At 44.7% G+C, this 20017-nt stretch overlaps 1 protein-coding gene and 1 long non-coding RNA gene across 11 annotated transcripts in view; one reads left to right on the forward strand and one right to left on the reverse strand.

Annotated features, from left to right (window-relative positions):
* LOC100718953 (cytochrome P450 2D17-like) overlaps nucleotides 1–20017 on the forward strand; it is a 131369-nt gene that overhangs the window by 47889 nt on the left and 63463 nt on the right. For all 10 annotated transcript variants that reach the window (XM_063243844.1, XM_063243845.1, XM_063243841.1 and 7 more), the window contains 10 exons: nucleotides 3480–3729; nucleotides 4575–4746; nucleotides 5007–5159; nucleotides 5248–5408; nucleotides 5754–5930; nucleotides 6126–6267; nucleotides 6470–6657; nucleotides 7073–7214; nucleotides 7308–14969; nucleotides 18710–18958. In XM_063243844.1, the coding sequence (XP_063099914.1) occupies nucleotides 3541–3729; nucleotides 4575–4746; nucleotides 5007–5159; nucleotides 5248–5408; nucleotides 5754–5930; nucleotides 6126–6267; nucleotides 6470–6657; nucleotides 7073–7214; nucleotides 7308–7486 (1503 nt within the window). In that variant the 5' untranslated portion in view covers nucleotides 3480–3540 and the 3' untranslated portion in view covers nucleotides 7487–14969; nucleotides 18710–18958. The remainder of the gene's footprint in view (nucleotides 1–3479; nucleotides 3730–4574; nucleotides 4747–5006; nucleotides 5160–5247; nucleotides 5409–5753; nucleotides 5931–6125; nucleotides 6268–6469; nucleotides 6658–7072; nucleotides 7215–7307; nucleotides 14970–18709; nucleotides 18959–20017) is intronic.
* LOC134474874 (uncharacterized) overlaps nucleotides 1–20017 on the reverse strand; it is a 74700-nt gene that overhangs the window by 16648 nt on the left and 38035 nt on the right. The gene's annotated exons all lie outside the window — the stretch shown is intronic.

The raw sequence follows: 20017 nt of genomic DNA on the forward strand, positions 1-20017 counted from the left end.
ATTTCGAGCTTGAATTTCTTTAAAGCTTCCTGGAGTTGTTTGTCAACTTCAGTAGCTATTATGTCCGATATATAAGGTGGATGGGATATATTTTCTTCTATATACATTGCTCCTAGGGTTTCCTGAGATGGGCTGGAGGTTTGAGGTTGTAATTTGGTCTTTCGTTTTGTCATTTTGTATATTTCTGTGTTTCAAGTGTTATTTGAAAGCTTCCTCAGGATCTGTTGAAAATCCCCTTCTATGCTTGGAGCTACTGAGACTCTGACACCGCACTACCCCAAGCCATTGGGCCTGCAGAACCAGTGTCCCTCCTCTGCCTGCTCAGAACTCCGCAGTTCCAGACAAGCTGGGCCTCAGGGACACTGTGCGCCCACCTGCCCCTTGGAAGATCCACAGCTCTTCAATTGCAGCCGGGTTAGGGTGCTCTCCACAGGCCGCAGTGCCTCAGGAGCCTGTGTTCCCTCCCTGCTTGCAGAGATATCCACAGTCCTCTGGGGGGGAGGCAGCTGTAGTGGCCTCTAACCCACTGCCCCACTTCTCTGCACCCAGAAGCCTGGGGGGTCCGGAACAGTCTGAGATTTGGGCAGACTGTGCTGGGCACTCACCACAGGCTGAGGTGCCTCAGGAAGCTGCGATGCCTCCCTGCTTGCAGAAGTATTCAGTCCTTCAGACAAAGGAAAGGGCTTCTGTAGGGACTCTGGATCCGCCCAGCTCCTCCTCTGCAGGAGATGGCTAGGTGCGGCTGGGCTCGGGGGTTAGTGTAGGCCCGCCCATCCGTCAGGAGCTCAGCAGACTTCCAAGTGTAGCAGGGGGGGGGGGATGGGGAGGCAGCTGTAGTGGCCTCTAACCCACTGCTCCACTTCACTGCACCCAGAAGCCTGGGGGGTCCGGAACAGTCTGAGATTTGGGCAGACTGTGCTGGGCACTCACCACAGGCTGAGGTGCCTCAGGAAGCTGCGATGCCTCCCTGCTTGCAGAAGTATTCAGTCCTTCAGACCTGCTTGCTGAATTCTTACCTGTCATCCAGGGAGGTACTACCCTAGGGTCATTGTCCCAGCTGAGGAAGCAGTCCAAGCTCCTAAGTGACTGTCTCCTGGCTGTCAGATCACAGGGAGGAGGGAACTGCAGCCAGTTATCCTGAAACAGGAGTTGAATGGAAAGAGCAGAAGAAAACTTGGACTCTAGCAGCTGTAGACAAACTACTTTTTCAGTCTAAATCTTCGGTCATCAACTACAGCTTTTTGCTGAGGAAGTCAAAGAATGTGCCCTTACTATGGCTGTGTTCTGGCAAAGGGCTCTGAATAGTGGACATCTGAGTTAAGAGTAGCATATAAAGTTCACTCGGGTGACACCAGCCCTCAGGCATAGGCAGTGTGTATGGATAGTGGTGAGACATGCAGGCAACTTCCTAAGGGCAGAAGTTTACAGAGGTGGCCGGGGATGTAGCTCAGTGGCACAGAGCCTGCCTGGCAAGCACAAGGTCCTGAGTTTGAATCATGGAACAGGGGAAAAGAAAAGTGGACATTGGTAGGACTGGGCTATGAGGTTGAGCCCAGACTTTTGCCTTTAAATGTTGACTATTAGGTGAAAGAGTAGATCTGAATGCTTTTGAACGTGCAGTTTGTAGAACTTGCCATCTGGTTAGTGTTTCCGAGAATGCTGTCAGCTGTCCCCCTCGGTGTCTTGGCTGCAGACCTTGTCCTCCAGTGCAGTCTATATGGCATGTGCTGCTCAGTTCTGTGGAGAAAATGGTCCCAGGCATAGTTCCTAAGGCTCATGACCTGGCTGGGAGATGAGTCCTTTAGCCTAAGACGCTAAATCCCCGTGACTGTGACTGACCATTGGCCAGGCTTGCAGACCACTGTTTCTGATGCTTCTGTACATAGCAAGCTCATCTTCCCTTCTCAGTTGGAGAACTGTGTCACCGGGACTCATCTGACGTATTGAGTTTTGCTGAAAATCTTCTGTAATGTTTTTCTCAAGGGTGACTTGCCTTCCCAGGTGGGTGATTTCCTGAGGGAAGGACCAAGAAAACAGTGACCCCTGTCTAAGGTCCCACAATAGTATTCCAACTGAGTAAATGACTATATTCCTGTGAAGACAGGCATTTATTATTATTAAGCACTCAGGGAAGTTTTCATATTTAATTATCATCACTTCTCAACTGTTCACTAAGATCAAGTGTATTGTCTAATTTAAATTTGCAACTTAGACTTGTCATTATTTTGATTATTATTTGTACCAGGAATGAAACCCAGGGCCTCGCGCTTGCCAGGCAGGCACTGTGCCACTGAACTGCATCCTCTGCCTATTTTCTAAGATACTTTAATAAGTAAAAATACTTTTTAGTAGCTGTAATATAGGAAGCACAAAAAGTCTATCAAGTGTTCATGACCTTGTTCAAATTACACATATATTGCTACTGCTCAAAAGCTTGCGTACATATTAATTTTTGGACAGTATAAAGTTGCAAGCAGTGTTCACTTGAAAGAAAAGTTTGATCAGGTCTCCCTGCCAGCTCCTCTAAGACCTCTCCTCCCAGAGACCTCTCTTCACACTCAGGCCTCCCTCACTGTCATGCCTGACTCACATAGTCACTTTTTAACATTATGGACATTTGTGAACAACTGTGTTGAAAAATGAAATTAGATCAAAAACTTCTGACAAGCACCTAGAGAAATCTGTAAGAATTGGAACCACTTGGTCAGCCCAGACAGTGATGCATTATTTTTCCTAAAACACGGTCAAATATGCCCCTAGCTTTCATGTGGCCCTTTTTAGTGCTATAATAAAATACTGAAAAGGTCACTTGCTTACGTACATCTGTTGACTGTACTAATAGCTAAATGCAGGCTAAGACAACTCTTCAAGCAGTGTGGCCCAGATGAGCCTAAAGGTTGGATACCCGTCCACTAAAGTGAGTCCATCCTCTTTAGCTGTCGGATTCCTCACTTGGCTGTGTGGCCTGGGACACTGTCTTAGTTTGAGTGTCTCTCCAGTTTCTCCATGAAGCCTTCAAAAAACTATCCCAGCCTGATGCATTCAACAACCTGAGGAATTTCCCCCATTGCTCTCAAAGTGCTACTGGCTTGGCATGCCAGCCCTTGACTTTTCTCCACCTCCTCTGGGATATGGACCTTAGTCTCTCTAAAAGGAAGCAAGTTGACATGCATCCTGGAAGACACTTTTCCACTTTGAGCCATCCCATGGTACCCAACGCAGCACTAAGACATGTTGAGCTTCTGTTCAGTTCTGTCCATGTGCCTGCGCCCCTGGGTATGAGCTAGAAATGAGAGGATGGCTAGATACAGCTGTAGTTTCCCCTGTGTCTGCTGTGCCCTAGCCACTCCCTCTAGCCTTTGGCTGCAATCAACAGAGTAGGTTGGCTCCCAGCACAGGGCAAAGTGCAGCCCAGGCTTGTGTAGAAGGGAAGCTGCTACATTTGCAGGGAGTGGTAAGGGTGTGCTGCCTTGTCCTAGGTGCCTGGAGCAGTGAGGGCCACTGGTTGTGTGCAGAGGACTCGGTGGTCTGCCAGGCACCATGGGGCTGCTGACTGTGGATGCACTTTTCACTGTGGCCTTGGCCGTGGCTGTGTTCCTGCTCCTGGTGGACCTGATGCACCGGCGCCAACGCTGGGGTGCTCGCTACCCGCCAGGCCCTGTGGCACTGCCTGGGCTGGGAAACCTGCTGCAGCTGGACCTGCACAATATACCATACTCCTTCTACAAGGTAAGGGAAATGGTAGGAGGGGAGAAGAGAACATGGTGACCTCCCTGTAGCCGACAATTGGTGGCAGGCAAAGCCATAGGCCAGACAGGCCCGAGTTACTCTATGAGGTTTCCCTGGGAAGGCTGCACCCCAGGAGACTGAGTGTGTGATGTGTCAGGACAGAGTCGGCACTCTTAGCAAGAGAAGAATGAAGTGGAGGTGAAGGGCACAGCAGGACACTGAACTTTCTCACTGCAAAATGTGGAGGACAAAATCCAGGAAATGAAGCAGGACGTTGCAGCAGCTGTGGCCCGCAGATAGCCGCAGTGGAAGCTGTGTATGCCCTGTGTACATTCTGCTGGTTTCCCATTAAGGGGAGTGGGCCAGGGAGCTGAGCAGCATTTCAGTTGGGAAATTGAGGTTGAGACCAGGGCCATACCTGCTCAGGTCTTACGCTGCTGTGAATTGGGGCCTCAGTGCTCACATCGGTGATCCTGAGATTCCTCGTCCATAAAATTGGATGGTGGAGAACCCTACTCACAGTTCTGTGACCCTCTCAGGGCATAAGGGGGTGGTGGGATCTGAATGTACAGTGAATCTTTGACCTCTGAGGACATGGCCCCAGCATCATAATGGCAGATGTTGTGCTGGAGTGGTGCTTCATGGGAGAGTGATTGTCACAGCACAGATGAGGCTTTGAGTTGTACCTGCGCTGCCATGAAGAAAAACAGAAAGCCACCAAGTCTCATTTTTGCTCTGCTTCACCTAGGTCCCCAAGGGCTAGAGAGGGTGTCCTGCAATGAGAATAGTTCCTCAAATTTCATGGATACCTTAAGTCACTGAGCATCCAACCCTTCCACCTCTAGTTAAGGTGCCGCTTTGGGGACGTGTTTAGCCTGCAGCTGGCCTGGAACCCAATAGTTGTCTTCAATGGGCTGGCATCTGTGCGTGAGGTGCTAGTGAACCACAGCGAGGACACCGCAGACCGTCCACCAGTGCCCATCAATGAACACATGGGCTTCGGACCACGATCCCAAGGTAAGGGTGATGGGGCATGGGAGGCAGTGGTGAAGGGAAAGATTGGCAGGGTCTACTCGGGCAGTGATGTGATCAAGGGACACAAGGAAAAGCCAACACATTCTTGGGATGAAGCCTAGAAATGGAACCTGGAAATGTTGGTGGTGTGTCAGGATTGAGTCTCTACCCTTAGAAAGAGAAGAATGATGGGGAGACGTAAAGGACACAGCGAGATAGAATTAGTCATGAGCATATTGCACATATGCCTGCATCCTAACCAGGCGTGATCATGGCACCCTATGGACCCGCCTGGCGTGAGCAGCGGCGCTTCTCTGTGTCCACCCTGCGCAACTTCGGCCTGGGGAAGAAGTCGCTGGAACAGTGGGTGAATGAGGAGGCCGCCTGCCTGTGTGCTGCCTTTGCCACCCAGGACGGTGAGTGGTGGGCTCTACACACAAAAAATGTATAATGTGACGGGAGTAGGCGACAACAGGGACCCACCAATCCGTATGCTTGTTCCAGGATGCCCATTTAGACCAAATACCCTCCTGAACAAAGCAGTGTGCAATGTGATCGCCTCCCTCATCTATGCACGTCGCTTCGAGTATGATGACCCACTCCTGAGCAGGGTATTGGACCTGCTGGCAGAAACTGTGAAGGAGGGCCTTGAGTTGATCCCCCAGGTGAGGGGCTCATGGGAATCCCACAGAGACTGCTCTGTGCACAGGGTCTCCATTGGGAAGGGTAGTTGTGAGGGCTCCCGGGTAGAGGGAATCTGAGAGGCCTTTTCAGGAGGAAAGCCCAGGGTGGAAAATTTTGGACAACACTAAAGGGAGAGATTGCTCAGGCAGATCCAGAGAGGGTCAAATACTGCCTCCTGTCTACCTTTAAAGCCAATGAGATTTCCAGGGTAGGCTGTTAGTTGTGGCATCCTAGGGCCAGGAGAGAGTATAGAGCCTGGCACTTGGCAAGGAGCAGGCCACCAGTGGGGCCAGGCAGGTCCTAGGTTCTCTCTGTGACTGTCACAGGTGCTGAATTCATTCCCGGTGCTCCTACGCATCCCAGGAGTAGCTGGCAGGGTCTTTCCCGCACAGAAGGCATTCTTGGCCCTGATGGATGAGCTGGTGACAGAGCACAGGGCAACACTCGACCTGAGCCAGCCACCCCGAGATCTGACGGATGCCTTCCTGTTTGAGGTGGACAAGGTGAAGTGCTGATTCTAAGGGAGGGATTAAGGACTGTAGGTTGAAGCTGTTGTGAGGTATGATATATGGTGGGTTCTGGGGTCTCTAGGGTCTGAGTTTAATGCAGTACTCAGCACCTATGTATATGGTACAGATGGGGTCCTTTAGCAACTTCCTTCCTCTTCCCTCTGAACCTGCCCTCTCTGGCTGGCCTAGGCCAAGGGGAACCCCGAGAGCAGCTTCAATGATGCGAATCTGCGCCTGGTTGTGGGTGACCTGTTCACGGCAGGGATGGTGACCACTTCGACCACGCTGGCCTGGGCCCTGCTGCTCATGATCCTGCACCCGGATGTGCAGCGTGAGCCGAACACGGATGGGGGGAGAGTGAGGGAGGAAAGGTAGCAGTAGGGTCTGCAAGCTGAGTTCATGGATACCATGAACTTTCCAAGGTCTTGTAAGCACGATGCCCTTCTCACTGGACACAGCCCTTGGTGGAGGGTGAGAAGGCCAGGGAACAGTCACTGGGCACTAACTGTCCATGGGGACTCTTGTCTGTGCAGGCCGTGTACAACAGGAGATCGATGAAGTGATAGGACAAGGGCGGCGCCCAGAGATGGCGGACCAGGCCCGCATGCCCTTCACCAACGCCGTGATTCATGAGGTGCAGCGCTTTGGAGACATCATCCCAATCAATTTACCCCACATGGCAACACGTGACATTGAGGTGCAGGGCTTCCTCATCCCCAAGGTAGGCCTGAGGCCCTCCTTCCCCAGCATGGGCACTCCCAGGTGAGCCAGGTAGCACCCAAGCCACCCAATCCAGGATTCTATAGGTGCTACCAGGATCAATGTGGGTGTACATGATGCTGACTGCAGAGAGTATTACCCTGTCCCCGCAGGGCCCCTGGGATGATAGAATGAAAGCTAAAACAAGTGTATTGGTGGAGCAGCTACTCAGAGAAATAGGTGGTAATGGGACACCAGGGAGCCTTACCACTTGGACGTGCCATGGCATTATGGAGGGTGCTGAGAAATTTCCAGGGCTGAGGATTCACTGAAAGGGTCCATTTGTGTACCTGGAAGAGTATGCTTGTGTGTGCTTGTGGCAGAGGTACTTGTATGCCCTATCGGAATCCACCTTCCTACCAGTCATCCTTTGGCAGGGGACAGGGTTAACTGTCAACCTGTCGTCTGTGCTGAAAGATGAGACTGTCTGGGAGAAGCCCTTCCACTTCCACCCGGAACACTTCCTGGATGCTGAAGGCCACTTTGTGAAGCATGAAGCCTTCATGCCATTCTCAGCAGGTATTTTTGGGGTGCCTGGCTCATTGATCCCTCTCAAGGATGCCTTTGAGAAGCAGAGTCCAGGGCCCAGACTGAGCCCCATGCCATCTGCAGGCCGCCGAGCATGCCTTGGGGAGCCCCTGGCCCGCATGGAGCTCTTCCTGTTTTTCACCTGCCTGCTGCAGCGCTTCAGCTTCTCGGTGCCTGAGGGGCAGCCCCGACCCAGCGACCAAGGTGTCTTTGCTATCCTGAACAGCCCTTCCCCCTACGAGCTCTGTGCTGTGTCCCGCTAAAGGACAGAAACTGAGCTTTGCTGAATTTGGGCACATGAAGTGAAATAAAATCCTCTGTGACTACAAACTGGTATGTGGGTCTCACCCTGCAGCTAGCCCTTGTCCCTGATGTATCCATAGCTGCTCTTCTATGTGAACCCTAATGCTGTCCTGGCCACTGGATTCCAGGAAAATCCAGTGGGTTTACAGATGCTCAGTTGTTCATAATTCACCCCGTGTTACCCCTGAGACTTAGCCCTGGCTCTGAGTTGTTCCCAGCCCCAGACAACATTCTGGGCTCTTCGGGTCTCAGATAGGGGTTAAGGGTGAACAGGTTTCTGCTCTGAATCTCTGTAATCTTTGGCTGACTGACGGATGATACTGGTCATCCCCACAACCCTACTCATATTAAGTGAAGTGCTAGGTTTCACAGAACTAGAAAGGCCATTACTCTCACAGTTATATTTAGGACGAGGAGAGGGTAAAGATGAAAATCTGCATCAGTCAGAGTCACACTGGGCAGAGTCCAGGAAGATAGGCACAAGCATTCTGCCATGCTATCTGAGGAAAGTCGTGCAGATGATGAGATCTCCAGCCACAAGGCAGGACACAGATTTACTGCTCATCAGGGAGGCTCAGCTGACCCTGTGTCCAAAGATCCGACCTCATCGCATGGAGCATGCACATAGTTGACTTCAGTGGCTTACTAACCATCTCCCCCTGGGTCAGAATCAGACAGCCTGAAACCCCACTAGGTCACAGTAGTGGAAGAAACTGTAGGATGTGCCCTATAAATGCTGCTATACCAAATCACTGTTACCAGGAAGTTTCTGCCATGGCTTTGGCTTAGGTTTCCCAGCTGCCCATCAGGAATGAGGAATTGCTTATTAGCTTATTGAGGTTTCAGTCAATAATCAGGTGGCTCAAGCCAGTGTGACATGGCAGAGGGGCAACATTGCATGGCAGCAGAAGACAGTAACAGCAACAAGGGCAAAAGGCGCATGGGGAGAAGCAAGCTTCTTTTCCTCCCTTCTGCTGCCTGCAGGCTACCCACCTTAGGATGTGTATAGTACTCATAACCACAGTCCCAGCACTGAACAATGAACCAATCGCTAATTCTACATTAAGTTGCCTCCAAAGTTCTAACGCTCAAGATTGCATGAGGCTTTGGTGGGACATTCAGAGACAAACCATAGCACTGTGGCCCTGGCCCTCCAAAGACTTATGCACATCCATTTATGCAAAAGGCACTTAGTACATCTCTATAATTACCAAAATCAAATATACCATTGCTGAAAACTTCAAATCCTAAGTCTCCTGTAAGATATAAGGCAAACTTTTAGTTGTGAGCCCTTGAACAAATTAAAAGAAGCATCCAAAAGTCAATGGCACGAGATAGACATTTTCATTCCAGAAGTTACAAACAGGGATAGAAAGAAATGAGATTAAAGCAAGTCCCCAACCCATCAGGCCAAACATTCAGCCCTGTGGTTCCACATGTAGCTTCTGAGGCAGTCTGTTAAGTTGTAAGCTCCAAAAGTGTTGTGTGGCTCTGCTTCTGTGGCATGTCCTGTGGGTGTAGCTTCCAGAGGTTGTTTCTTGGGCCATCTCTGCTCCGTCCTTGCAGTTTTCCTCAAGTGATCCATGTTTCTGACTTTTCCAAACTTCTGGCATCTCAACTGCAACTTTGGCCTCACACCTACAACTTTACGCACAGCCCTCTCAGGGTCCCAATGACCTCAAAAGCCTTCTGAAATGAAGGTGGGAGCCTTCTTAACCCCACAATTCAGATGTTCTGTATGCACCTCAAACAAGTACCATGTGGATGATGCCAAACTCTTTGCCAGCTGGAGCTATTGCCAGGCTTTTTTCACTCCTGGCTATAAGGTTCAAGTGCCTGTATTGCTGAGTACTCCTTATCCAATTCTGAGGAATAAATCCTCTGGGCTGCTACTCTTCTGGACCATGGTGTACCATGGGTTGCTTAAAGCAAAGTGTTTCACTTTTACAATTTTGAGACTGCAAAGTGTGTTGACTTGCTGCTTCCTGTGTTGCTGTCAGTCTACCTTTGTTATTATCCTGTTTTTTGTTTTTGTTTTTGTTTTGGCAATCAAGATCTCCTCAGCTCTTTCTTTGTGATCCACAGCTTTACTGGGGCTTCCTTTGTGGACAACTCACAGCATTTTAAATCATTCTTCTGGGCTCTTTGTTACTGATCCTTAACATAAATCTGGCTAAAAGCCCCTAACAGTACCCTCAACATTAGACTCCCTTGAAATTTCTTCTTCCACATTAATTAATCCCCCTCCCTTAATTTCAGCCTCAGGCAAAGTTGACATGAGCAAAATGTAGATAAACTTTTTGCCAAGCCATAACTCATTTGGTCAGGAGTCCAACAGCCAGTGCAGTCCTTCCCAGCAGAAACCTCCAGAGCCTGGTCTTAACAGGACTTTTATCAGCCTTCTAGTCTTCTGAGCTCTGACCAGAATCTCCCATACACAACAGTCTAAGGCATTCCATCTGTTTTTCAGCTAGCATCTTTCCAATTTATCCTGACTAGCCATTCCCAAAGGCTTCGGAACCACATACTAAGGTAAAGTCATAGCAGTTACCCTCCTTCTCTGGTCCCAATTTCTATCTTAGTTACTTTTCTCTCATTGCTGAGACAAAATACCTGACACCAAAAGTTAAGGGAGCTTTTTGGAGGTTTCAGTCCATATCAGCTGCCTCCAAGTCAGGGTGGGATTATAGAGGGGCAGCAGTTCATTGTGGCAGAAGACAGAAACAGCAATGGGAGTGGGGGAGATCTTTTTCCTGCATTTTATTGTGTGGAGGCTGCCCACTAAGGTAGGTATAGATAGCACTCATACCCCCAGTCCCAGCCCTAGACAACCACAAACTCTAGATTCAGCTGCCTCTGAAAAACCTGACCCCTGAGACTGTATGATGCTTTGCGGGGACATCCCGGCAGAAATCATAACAGCCTGTTTTCTCTGTTGATAGTGACATCAGATGAGATCAAGCATGTTCAGGGTTTTGTGGCTGTAGACATTAGTGACTTTGGAGACATAATAGTTTTTAATCCTCATGAATCCAATTTTTCTTTCTTCCTTTTTGCTCTTGGTGCCTATGCAGTACAAGGTAGCCAATCCCAATGTGGGTTTTGTCCCATGTTTTCTTGCTATTACTGCTGGTGTGCTACCAAGGACAACATAATAGATCCCAGTGTGGATTCTGTCTCGTATTTTCTTCTAAGAGTTTTGAGTTTGAACTCATACAGTCAGAGGTGTGACCCATTTAAAGTTAATTTTTGAGTAGGGTGATAGCTAAACTTCCAGTTTCATTCTCATGCATGTTGTTCCTGTTCTCAACGTTTTCTCAAAAGGCTTTCCTTTCCCAGGAGAATGGTTTTGCCAAATTTCCTGAAAATCATTTGGCCATATAGAATCATGGGCGCCTTTCTGTGAAGCATATATTGTGAAAATGGCATTGTTAGAGGATTTGCTGGCTGGGTGGAATTCTAGAGTAGACTTATACAAACCTAGATAGTGTAGCCTAGTCACACCGAGGCTGAATGGCAGCCTGTCTTCCTGAGCTAGAAACTCTTACAGGACTTCTCTTTCCTTTTTTCTGCCCCCCACCATTCCTTCCCCTATTGCCCCTTCCTCTATTGGTCCTTTTCTTCATCCTCCACCTTTAGCTGCTCCTCCTCCTCATTTCATTTATATTAGGAATTGACTTCACAGCCTTCACACACTGCTGTATCTTCAAGTAATTTTTTTTTTCACTTTTTTGAGCCAGGGTTTCCTAGGAAGTTCGGGCTGATCTTGAGCTCACTTTGTAGGCCATGCAGGTCTTAAACTTGAAGCAATCATCCTGCCTCTGCTTTTTGAGTGCTAAGATTACAGGCATGCACCACCATGTCCCTCATAATTTTTAATCTCTTATTTTGAGACACTATCCCAAAATGTTTGGATTATAGGCATGAATCACACCCACTTTACAACTTCTCCCTATGCTAAACGGTAATCACAGTTGTAACACAGTAAGTACTGTGTCCTTATGAGTAGGAAGTTTTCAGTGTAATTAAACTTTTATGAGACCACTGATGTGTAGGTGGCCTGTTACTCACTTAGACATCCTTCCACAGCATCAGCACGTGTTGTTCATCAGGATTTATTCGTACGACTGCCACTCCAACGAAAGGGATTTCTGTTTAATATGTTAATTTTTTGATGACCCATGAGAATCCAGTCACAACATTTAACACATTTTTGAACGAGAGACTCTCAAGTCATAATGAACAACAATATATGTTACATTTATACAACCAGTTTTAATTATTTTGACCAGTTGGCAAGCCACGCAGAAGCATGCTTTTTAAATCCATATCCCTAGTTATATTATGAACAAATGATTCAAAAATGCAAAAGAAAAGAGAAAATATTGTTGAGCTTAAAGAAAAAACAGCTGTGCATGGATATGACAAACACACAAAGAAGTACCCAGCTAAACAGACTGGAGAAACAAACATCTTACAGAATCAGAGTGCACTTGAATCTATTTTGCTCAAACTAATTCAATTTTTTTTTTTACCATTTTAGAAGTTTTAGCAATAGACTAGTCAGATTTTGTGTATGTCAATTAGCAAAGATCTCTTGTACAAGAATTTGGAAGGAATAAAATCTTTTATCCATAATCAATATACATTGTTGTATTCTATTTTGTCTTAAGAATACTAGTGACTTTTGCATCTCTTTCACATAGGTTTCAGCTCAGTTATCTCTATACATTCAGTCACTTACTCAGACGTTTGATTTCTATGTTTGGATACCGTGTCCTGGGCATTCTGGGTCAGTTTCTTTAATTGGCCCCATGTGGATTCTAGCCCCATCCTTCTCTATCATCTGTGGTGTGTTCGCTGAGGCTCACTGCCATAGGACTGAGCATGAGTTTCTTGAGTGACAGAATCAACTACTTCTCTACGTATGGGTCCATGATACAGCTGGACAGCATGCTCTGGTACCCAGACAAGCCATTGAGCATTCTCTGGAAAGGCGCAAGCATAGCCTGGACCCCATATAGCACTGAGTTGTGAACTTTCCATTGTCTAGTAAGAAGATATTTCCAAAGGACCATTCCAGCTTTTTTTCTTTTTTTGAAATGTCTTTTTGCCGCTGTATTTTGATCCTTAGCAGGACTTTTAGAGTTACTAGTCTATGTGCTAAGTGAAGACTAACATGTGTTGTAAATTTTGTAAAATTTCCCCCTTTTGTTATTGTCATTGTATTTTGAGTGTATGGTGAGCATATTTAACAATTTTAGCCTGTTGAATGGCATCTGAGGGACTAACAGTAACAGCAGCTAACAATCTCTTTTTTGTAGCATTTTCCTCAATGAGGGGCCCTGGCAAGTGGGAATGAGAACATAAATGAGCAATTAAACAGAGAATATGATGTGACTGTAAGACAAATTGGAGAGTGTGAAATAAATGAAAAAGATCTTCCCGGTTGGTACAAATGGTGGCAGTTTTTATGTGGCACATCATATTGCAAACGTAAGCACTGTCTGAATGAAAGAGTTAATTACGGCTTAAAATTTTGTATTTAGTGCAGAAGAAAAAAACCATGTCCTGTATTAGGGAGCCTGGGCTCCCACTCTTAGCTCCACCTCTAGCTGAGGCTGCTGCTTCACCACAGAGGTTGTGTGCAAGCTGCCTTCCCAGCAGCAGCTGGTCAGCCTGTGGGGAGAGCTGTTTCCCTTGGTCTCCTTCTTTGTCACTTCAGTGACAGTTACTGGGAGGGAAGTCAATTTCTGCCTTGCTGCCAGGTATGGGGCCTGTCACTGGCACCTCCCTCTCCTTAAAGCACATGGCGGTTGCTGCCTCTGTAGCCATGGCCTCCTTTTTTACTTTACATGTGAATTTATAAAAGATTTATAGCAACACAAAGAAACCATGTAGCACTTATATGTATATGACTAATAAAATACATGCAGTGTCAGTGTATTGAAAACTAACAAATTGATGGGAGATAGCAAAAAAGACCCAAATAAATGCAGTTATATTGCTTGTGAATTTGAATCACGTACCCTAAAGTAAACAACAATTTTGAAGAACAACAGTGTTTGAGAACTTACATTATCTAGACTTACTACAAGCCACAGTGAGACAGTGATATGCTGGAGGCAGCTTATCAGCAGCTTGTGAAAACCAAATGTTGAATTTTTGGAAGTTTTAAATTTGTTTAGTTTCTTATCACTTATTGGAAATTGTCGACTGTGAGAATATTTTTACAGAAAAATCAGCAAACCACAAATCAGGGCCATATTACCCCCAACCACTAGGAATCTGAGCAGGGCTGTGCTACCTCTGGGAAGCTCTCCAAGCCGTAGCACCCCTACTGTTAGCTGAGCTGTGGCAGTCCCTTATGGGGAGATTCCTGGAATAGGTTGGCCTTCCATATAACTTTAGAATCTACACCAAATGGCCCAGTGATGTCCTCATGTGCACTTTGGACAGATAGTACGAGGTTTTGTTGAAGGGACAGTTACTGGCTGTGCTGCCCTTACAGGTGCAGCAGAACACTTTCAGGCAAAATGACCCTCCCATCCACAGGTGAAACAGGTAACTTTGTTTTTTCTCTTTCCTCTAGGCTGGGGATGGATTACCTGAGTGAAAGCTGTTGCCAGGGCAGCTCCTTGTACATAAGGAGGGGTATCAATGCAGGATTCATCGATATTCTTAAAGGCCAATTGTTGGACAAATAACTTAAAGATGATTCTAGTTTTTGAAGGGTGGAAATCTCAGCCTGTGTTATACCAAAATTTCTCTGAGTTGAGAAGGCAGAAATTATCATTTGTGGCTCTGGTAAGGTTATCTGGTTGGCTGTTGTTTCACCGTCCTCTTCCTGCTTGTAATAAATTTAAAATAATGCGCCAAGTCAAATCCTTAATGGTTGTAAGACCCCCTCTAATCAAAATCACAAAAGGAAAGTCAATATAGGAATGGAGCGTATAACAAACAGACCCATACACATGAGTGATTTTTGATACCCTGCCTCATGCTTAACTGTTAATACCAAAGCACCTGTTATGTTTTAGTTTCTCTCAAGCGTGTTTAGTTCTTTTGGTCCTAGTGAACCCATTTTTTCTTTGCCCCAAGTTTAATACCTGATGATGTCAATATCACTACACTCCTATGGTGACTACTTTTCTTCTGCTTTTCATTTTTTTTTCGGTACCAGGGATCGAACTTACAACCACACACTTGCAAGGCAGGCGGTTATGCTGCTGAGCTAAATCCCCAGCCTCTCCTATGGTGACTATTGATGCTATGGACCCACTTTTCCCTGCTTTTGGCAAAACAATAAGAAGTGTCTCCTCACGTACTGTTTTATCTTACTGCATTCCGTGTTCAGGATCCATATGAGGATCCAGATGCAGCTCTACAGGGTTCCTGGGAGAAGGACAGCAAGAGGATGGAAACATAAAAGAGGAAAACTGGGTGAGTCCTCACTGGATGGGAAGAAGTGAACTGCTCCATCATTATCGCATGTTTATTTACACATTAGCAACTTAGGATCATGTAGTAGCACAATCCCTAGTAATTGCATCCATGGCAACCTAAGGATTTGGTGTTCTTGGGACCGGAATAGCAATTTTCCAGGAGTGCTCATTGTTCACGTAGGCTTACCTCATGCCCACCTGTATGATTGGTCTACAGCTTCAGCCTCTGTGAAGACTATTTTTCGTATTTTATTTATTTATTTTTTCTTGCTACTGGAGATTGAACTCAGGATGTTGTGCATGCTAGGCAAGCACTCCACCACTGAACTACATGTCCAGCTCTCACAGACTATGTTAAATGGGGTTGTTTTTACAATTTAATTTTCACATGGCTAGGCTTGAACTTCTGATTCTATTCTTTCAGTCTCCTGAGATTACTAGTATTTGAATTTGATTTCAGTATTTTACATTTTGTAGTTTACAATCTGTAGTGCTCCTACTGGAAGTGTCTTGATTTCTACTTCATCCATGAATGGTAGTTTGCTACATAGCGAAATTTGGTTGGTAGGCTATTTAAATGTACTTTCAGTACTTCAGTATGTTATCCTATAGTTTTGAATCTCCATCATCGGTGATGAAAAAGCAACTGTTACTTTGACGTTTCCTCACATGCGATGAGTCATTTCCATCCCTGAGAACATTGACGCAGGACAGGTAAATACAAAGAAGAATGAGAACAGCAATCATGCAATATCGCACACAGAGCCGGTACACATAAAGAGATATATTCGGGACCTCATAGATGAGTTCAAAAGTGAAATATTTAGCCAAATAAAGCAAGATATAACAAGATTTATAAAAGAGATATTAAGTATCCCTCAAGCAGACACAGATAGAAGGGAGGAACTCAAAGGAGAGAACCATTTGGTGAAGAATATAAAAAATACAGAATACATGAAGTCGATTCAAAGAGATCAGCAAGAAATTAAAAATTCTATGGAAAGCTGGCAAATCAGCTTGAAAGAATCTAAGGATAGATTATCCAAACTGGAGGACAATTTTACAATGTGGGAGTATGAAAGGGAAAACTTTTTTTATTTAAGGAGAAAAAAAAACCAGAAATAGGGTACAAGTAATACAAAATTTAAAAAATAAACAGTCAGAAATCACTACTTAATAGATTACATATTCTCATCTTAGAGATAGTTGTTCAAGTTACAAAATTGAAGCATATAAAGTGGACTTTCAAACAGTGAGAGTGCAGTTTTGTTCAATGATCCAATAAAACTCAGTAACATGGTTATCTATCTTATACACTTAAACATATATGCAGTTATAACTTTTAGAGCACTTTCTTTCCTTTTCTTTTGTACAATGACAATTACACATTTTGGGTTTTATTACTCCCACAGTTCTTATTACTTTTTTTGAAGAGAGTAAAACCAAATGTGACATATCAGAACAGAGTCAGTCAAATCAAAAGGATGGACATAATAGATAATGTAAAAACAAAATACAAGGTGATCAACAATGGTTACCATACTGCCTCTTGCTATTTTAAGAAGAATTGCCAGTTATGGGGCTGGGGATTTAGCTCGGCGGCATAAGCGCCTGCCTTGCAAACAGGCTGTCGTGAGTTCGATCCCTGGTACCGATAAAAAGGAAAAAGACAAAAAGAAAAATAAAAAAAGAATTTCCAGTTATAATAAAATTGAACAAAACAGTGAAGAATAAAACCAAGCATTGGAGACATTATAGGACTTGAAAAGAAGATAAGAGTCAACCGGAATGGGCATCATAATGAATCTTATTGTCTTCACAGTTTTGCCTATACTTTTGAACTTGGTACTATCAAGCAAAGCAGAATAGGGGAAAATCAGTCAAAACAAGATGGTGAGGGCAATACAGGATTTCAAATCAAGTTAATAGGAAATCAAAGTAGGTTACTATAATGTATCCTGCTATTTAAAATTTATTTTTCCCTTAATTAAAAAGATAAAAAGAAAAAAAGTAAATAATTTAAAAAAGGGGGGCATTGAGATAAAAGAGGGCATAACTACAGAACAGCACAGGTCAAAACATAACCATTTAAGCAAAATAGTGTTTCACCACCAGATATCCTGACATAAAAATAGTTACCATACTCTCTTTCCTTGAAATCTTTGACTATAACTTCGTATACTGTAGCACAAAACATATCAAGACAGTATAAAACCATTCAAGAGAATGACATTATTACAGGGTATTTAGAACCAATTAACAGAAAATGAACAATGGTTTCTGTATAATCTCCTTGTCTATAAGACTTTTTACTTATATTATCATATATAATAAAATCCAGTAAGATACAACCTTTTTATTATTTAAAGAGAGAAGCAAAAGAAGAAGAAAAAAAAGAAAGGACATAAAAAATGCAGTAAAAGGGTACGAATAATACAGTATTTCTAGAAAAAACTATATACAGTACGAAATCACCAGTTAATAGGTTACATATTATCTTCCCAGAAACAGTTGTCCATATCACTAAATTAAAGCATATAAAGTGAACATTCATACAGTGAAATTGGAGACAGTTCTGTTCAATGATCCAACAAAAGCTCAGTTCTATGGTTTTCCATCCTACACACTCGAACATACCTGCGGTTATATCCCTTAGTCCACCTTACTTTCCTCTCTTTTTTACAGTAACAATTAGAGTTTTAGGGTTTTATTACTCTCATGGTTCTTATTACTTTTTTGGAGAGAATAAAACCAAATGTGACTAAGCAAAATAGAGTCAGAACAGAAGGGTGGGCATAGCACATGATGCAAAAATAGAATACCAGGTGATCAAAAGTGGTTACCATTGTGCCTCTTGCTATTTTTAAATTGAGTTGTCTATATTATCAGGTATAATAGAATTGGTCAAAACAGTACAAAACAAAACCAATAAAATCTACACTGAGGACCTTACAGGACTTCAAAAAAAAGGATGATAGTCAATCCATATTGGGCATCATGGTATATCTTATTGCCTTCAAAGTGATTGCCTAGACCCTCAAACTTGATAGTATCAAACAAAATAGAATATATAATAATCAGACAGAACAAGATGGGGAGAGCAATACTGGGCTTCAAGTCAGGTTAATAGGACAACAAAAAAGTTACTATAATACATCCCATTATTTTTTAATTTAGTTTTCCCTTAATTAAAAAAATGAGAGAAGGTAGATTAATTTCAAAATAGGGGGAAGATTGAGATAAGAGAGAACAGTGTAATAGAACAACGCAGGGCAGAACTGAGCAATTCAAGCATCATTGTGTTTCACCGCCAGATAATCTATCATAATAGTAGTCGCCATAGTGCCTCTTTCTTCGAATTATTTGAGTATAACTTCGCATGCTCTAATAGCAAGCATATCTAGACAATGTGAAGCCTTTCAAGAGAATGCAAGTATTACAGGGTGTAGGGAGCCGAGCGACAGCCGATTGCTGCCTCCCTGCCTCTCTCTCCCCTATGGGCACTGCATCTGCCTACATTAACCATAATCCTCTCCTGCTTACGTCACATACCCAGATGTGATGGTGACCCTGTTGTATTCATCCCTTTAACCTCTTCCTGTCCCACCTCCTGCCCTTGGACTATAAAAGATGTAATCACTTCCAGAATAAACGGAGGCTTGATCGGATTATTTCGACTTGCTTTCATCTCTCTTTGTCTCCCCTATGTCTTTTATTTAATCCCTGTTCCCCCTTCAGGAATTTCCCATGGATTGACTGCAGCCCCGATCAAGTGGCACTCAGCATGGGGGCTCCTGGCATGGAGGAGTTAACTAGGGAGCCATTTGAGAGACAGCCAGCTTAAACTGAAAGTGAAACTAAATTGAACCAGAGCCCTGGGCCGAGGAGTGAGCAAACTGAATCAAGGATTAAAGCTTAAAGCAACAGGACATTAAATCAAGTACCAAGGCCTGTGCAGACTACTACCCAGCGTCCTGCCCAGTCATGGTGAGTGAACGGCGACCCCATTCCCTTTCCTGGACATATGTCAAGCATTGAACAAACACGAACTGTTCGTAGGAGGCCTTATAAAGGCATTAAAGACAAGAAGGGTAAGGGTTAAAAAAAAAGAATTATTGTAGTATTTTTAATTTATCCATAAGGTTTGCCCTAGAGGGTTCTATAGATAACAAGAGGTAGAAAAGTGTAAGAGATGCTTTAAAAGATTATTATAGAGTTTTTGGTCCAAAAAAAGTTTCCAGTGACCACCTTTGCATATTGGAATTTAATCTCTGAGCTGCTTGCCCAGAGGCATGCAGATCCTCTGATTGAGGAGACAGTCCCACAAGGCCTTATAGTGCTCCTGAGATAGCGCCTGCCTCCGGCAAGCCTCGTGATGCTCTCAAAATGGCGCTTGCCTCACTTCCGCCACATCAGTGTGGGTCCATTTATCAGGCTCCCCACAAAGAACACTCCTGCCTTATTTCCAGGCTGTCTCAGACCTAAAAATTCAGGGTAGAAAGCAAGGAAAATGTTACTTTGGCAAAGAACCAGACATTATCATTCAACCTTTTACAAAAGACCAAATAGATTGGCTACTTCAGACTACGGAAGTGTGGCCTGTTGCCTTAGCTTCCTTTTTAGGGACTATTGACAATCATTACCCTCCAAATAAGCTAGTTGACTTTGCTAATCGTCACCTATTTGTATTCCCTAAGATCACAGCTTCACAACCCCTTCCAGGGGCCCTGGTGTTATTCACTGATGGCTCATCCTCCAGAAGGGCTGCTTATGTATCTCAAGACAATGTTTCTACCCTCCAGGCAGACACTTCCTCTGCCCAATTACCAGAGTTACAGGCTATTCTTGCAGCCTTTGCCGCTTACTCCGACTGACCCTTTCATTTGTATACTGACAGTGCTTACCTTGCTCAGTCTGTTCCATTATTGGAGACTGTTGCTACCATCTGTCATGCTTTCCCTGCTGCAAATCTGTTCAAACAATTGCAACACTTCATATGGCTTCGCTGTAATAAGTTCTTTATTGGTCATCTGCGGGCCCATTCCA

The sequence above is a fragment of the Cavia porcellus genome, unplaced genomic scaffold, assembly GCF_034190915.1.
Source record: "Cavia porcellus strain 051 isolate PalLab524CR breed Dunkin Hartley unplaced genomic scaffold, mCavPor4.1 scaffold_40, whole genome shotgun sequence".
In the NCBI taxonomy this organism is placed as follows: Eukaryota; Metazoa; Chordata; class Mammalia; order Rodentia; family Caviidae; genus Cavia; species Cavia porcellus.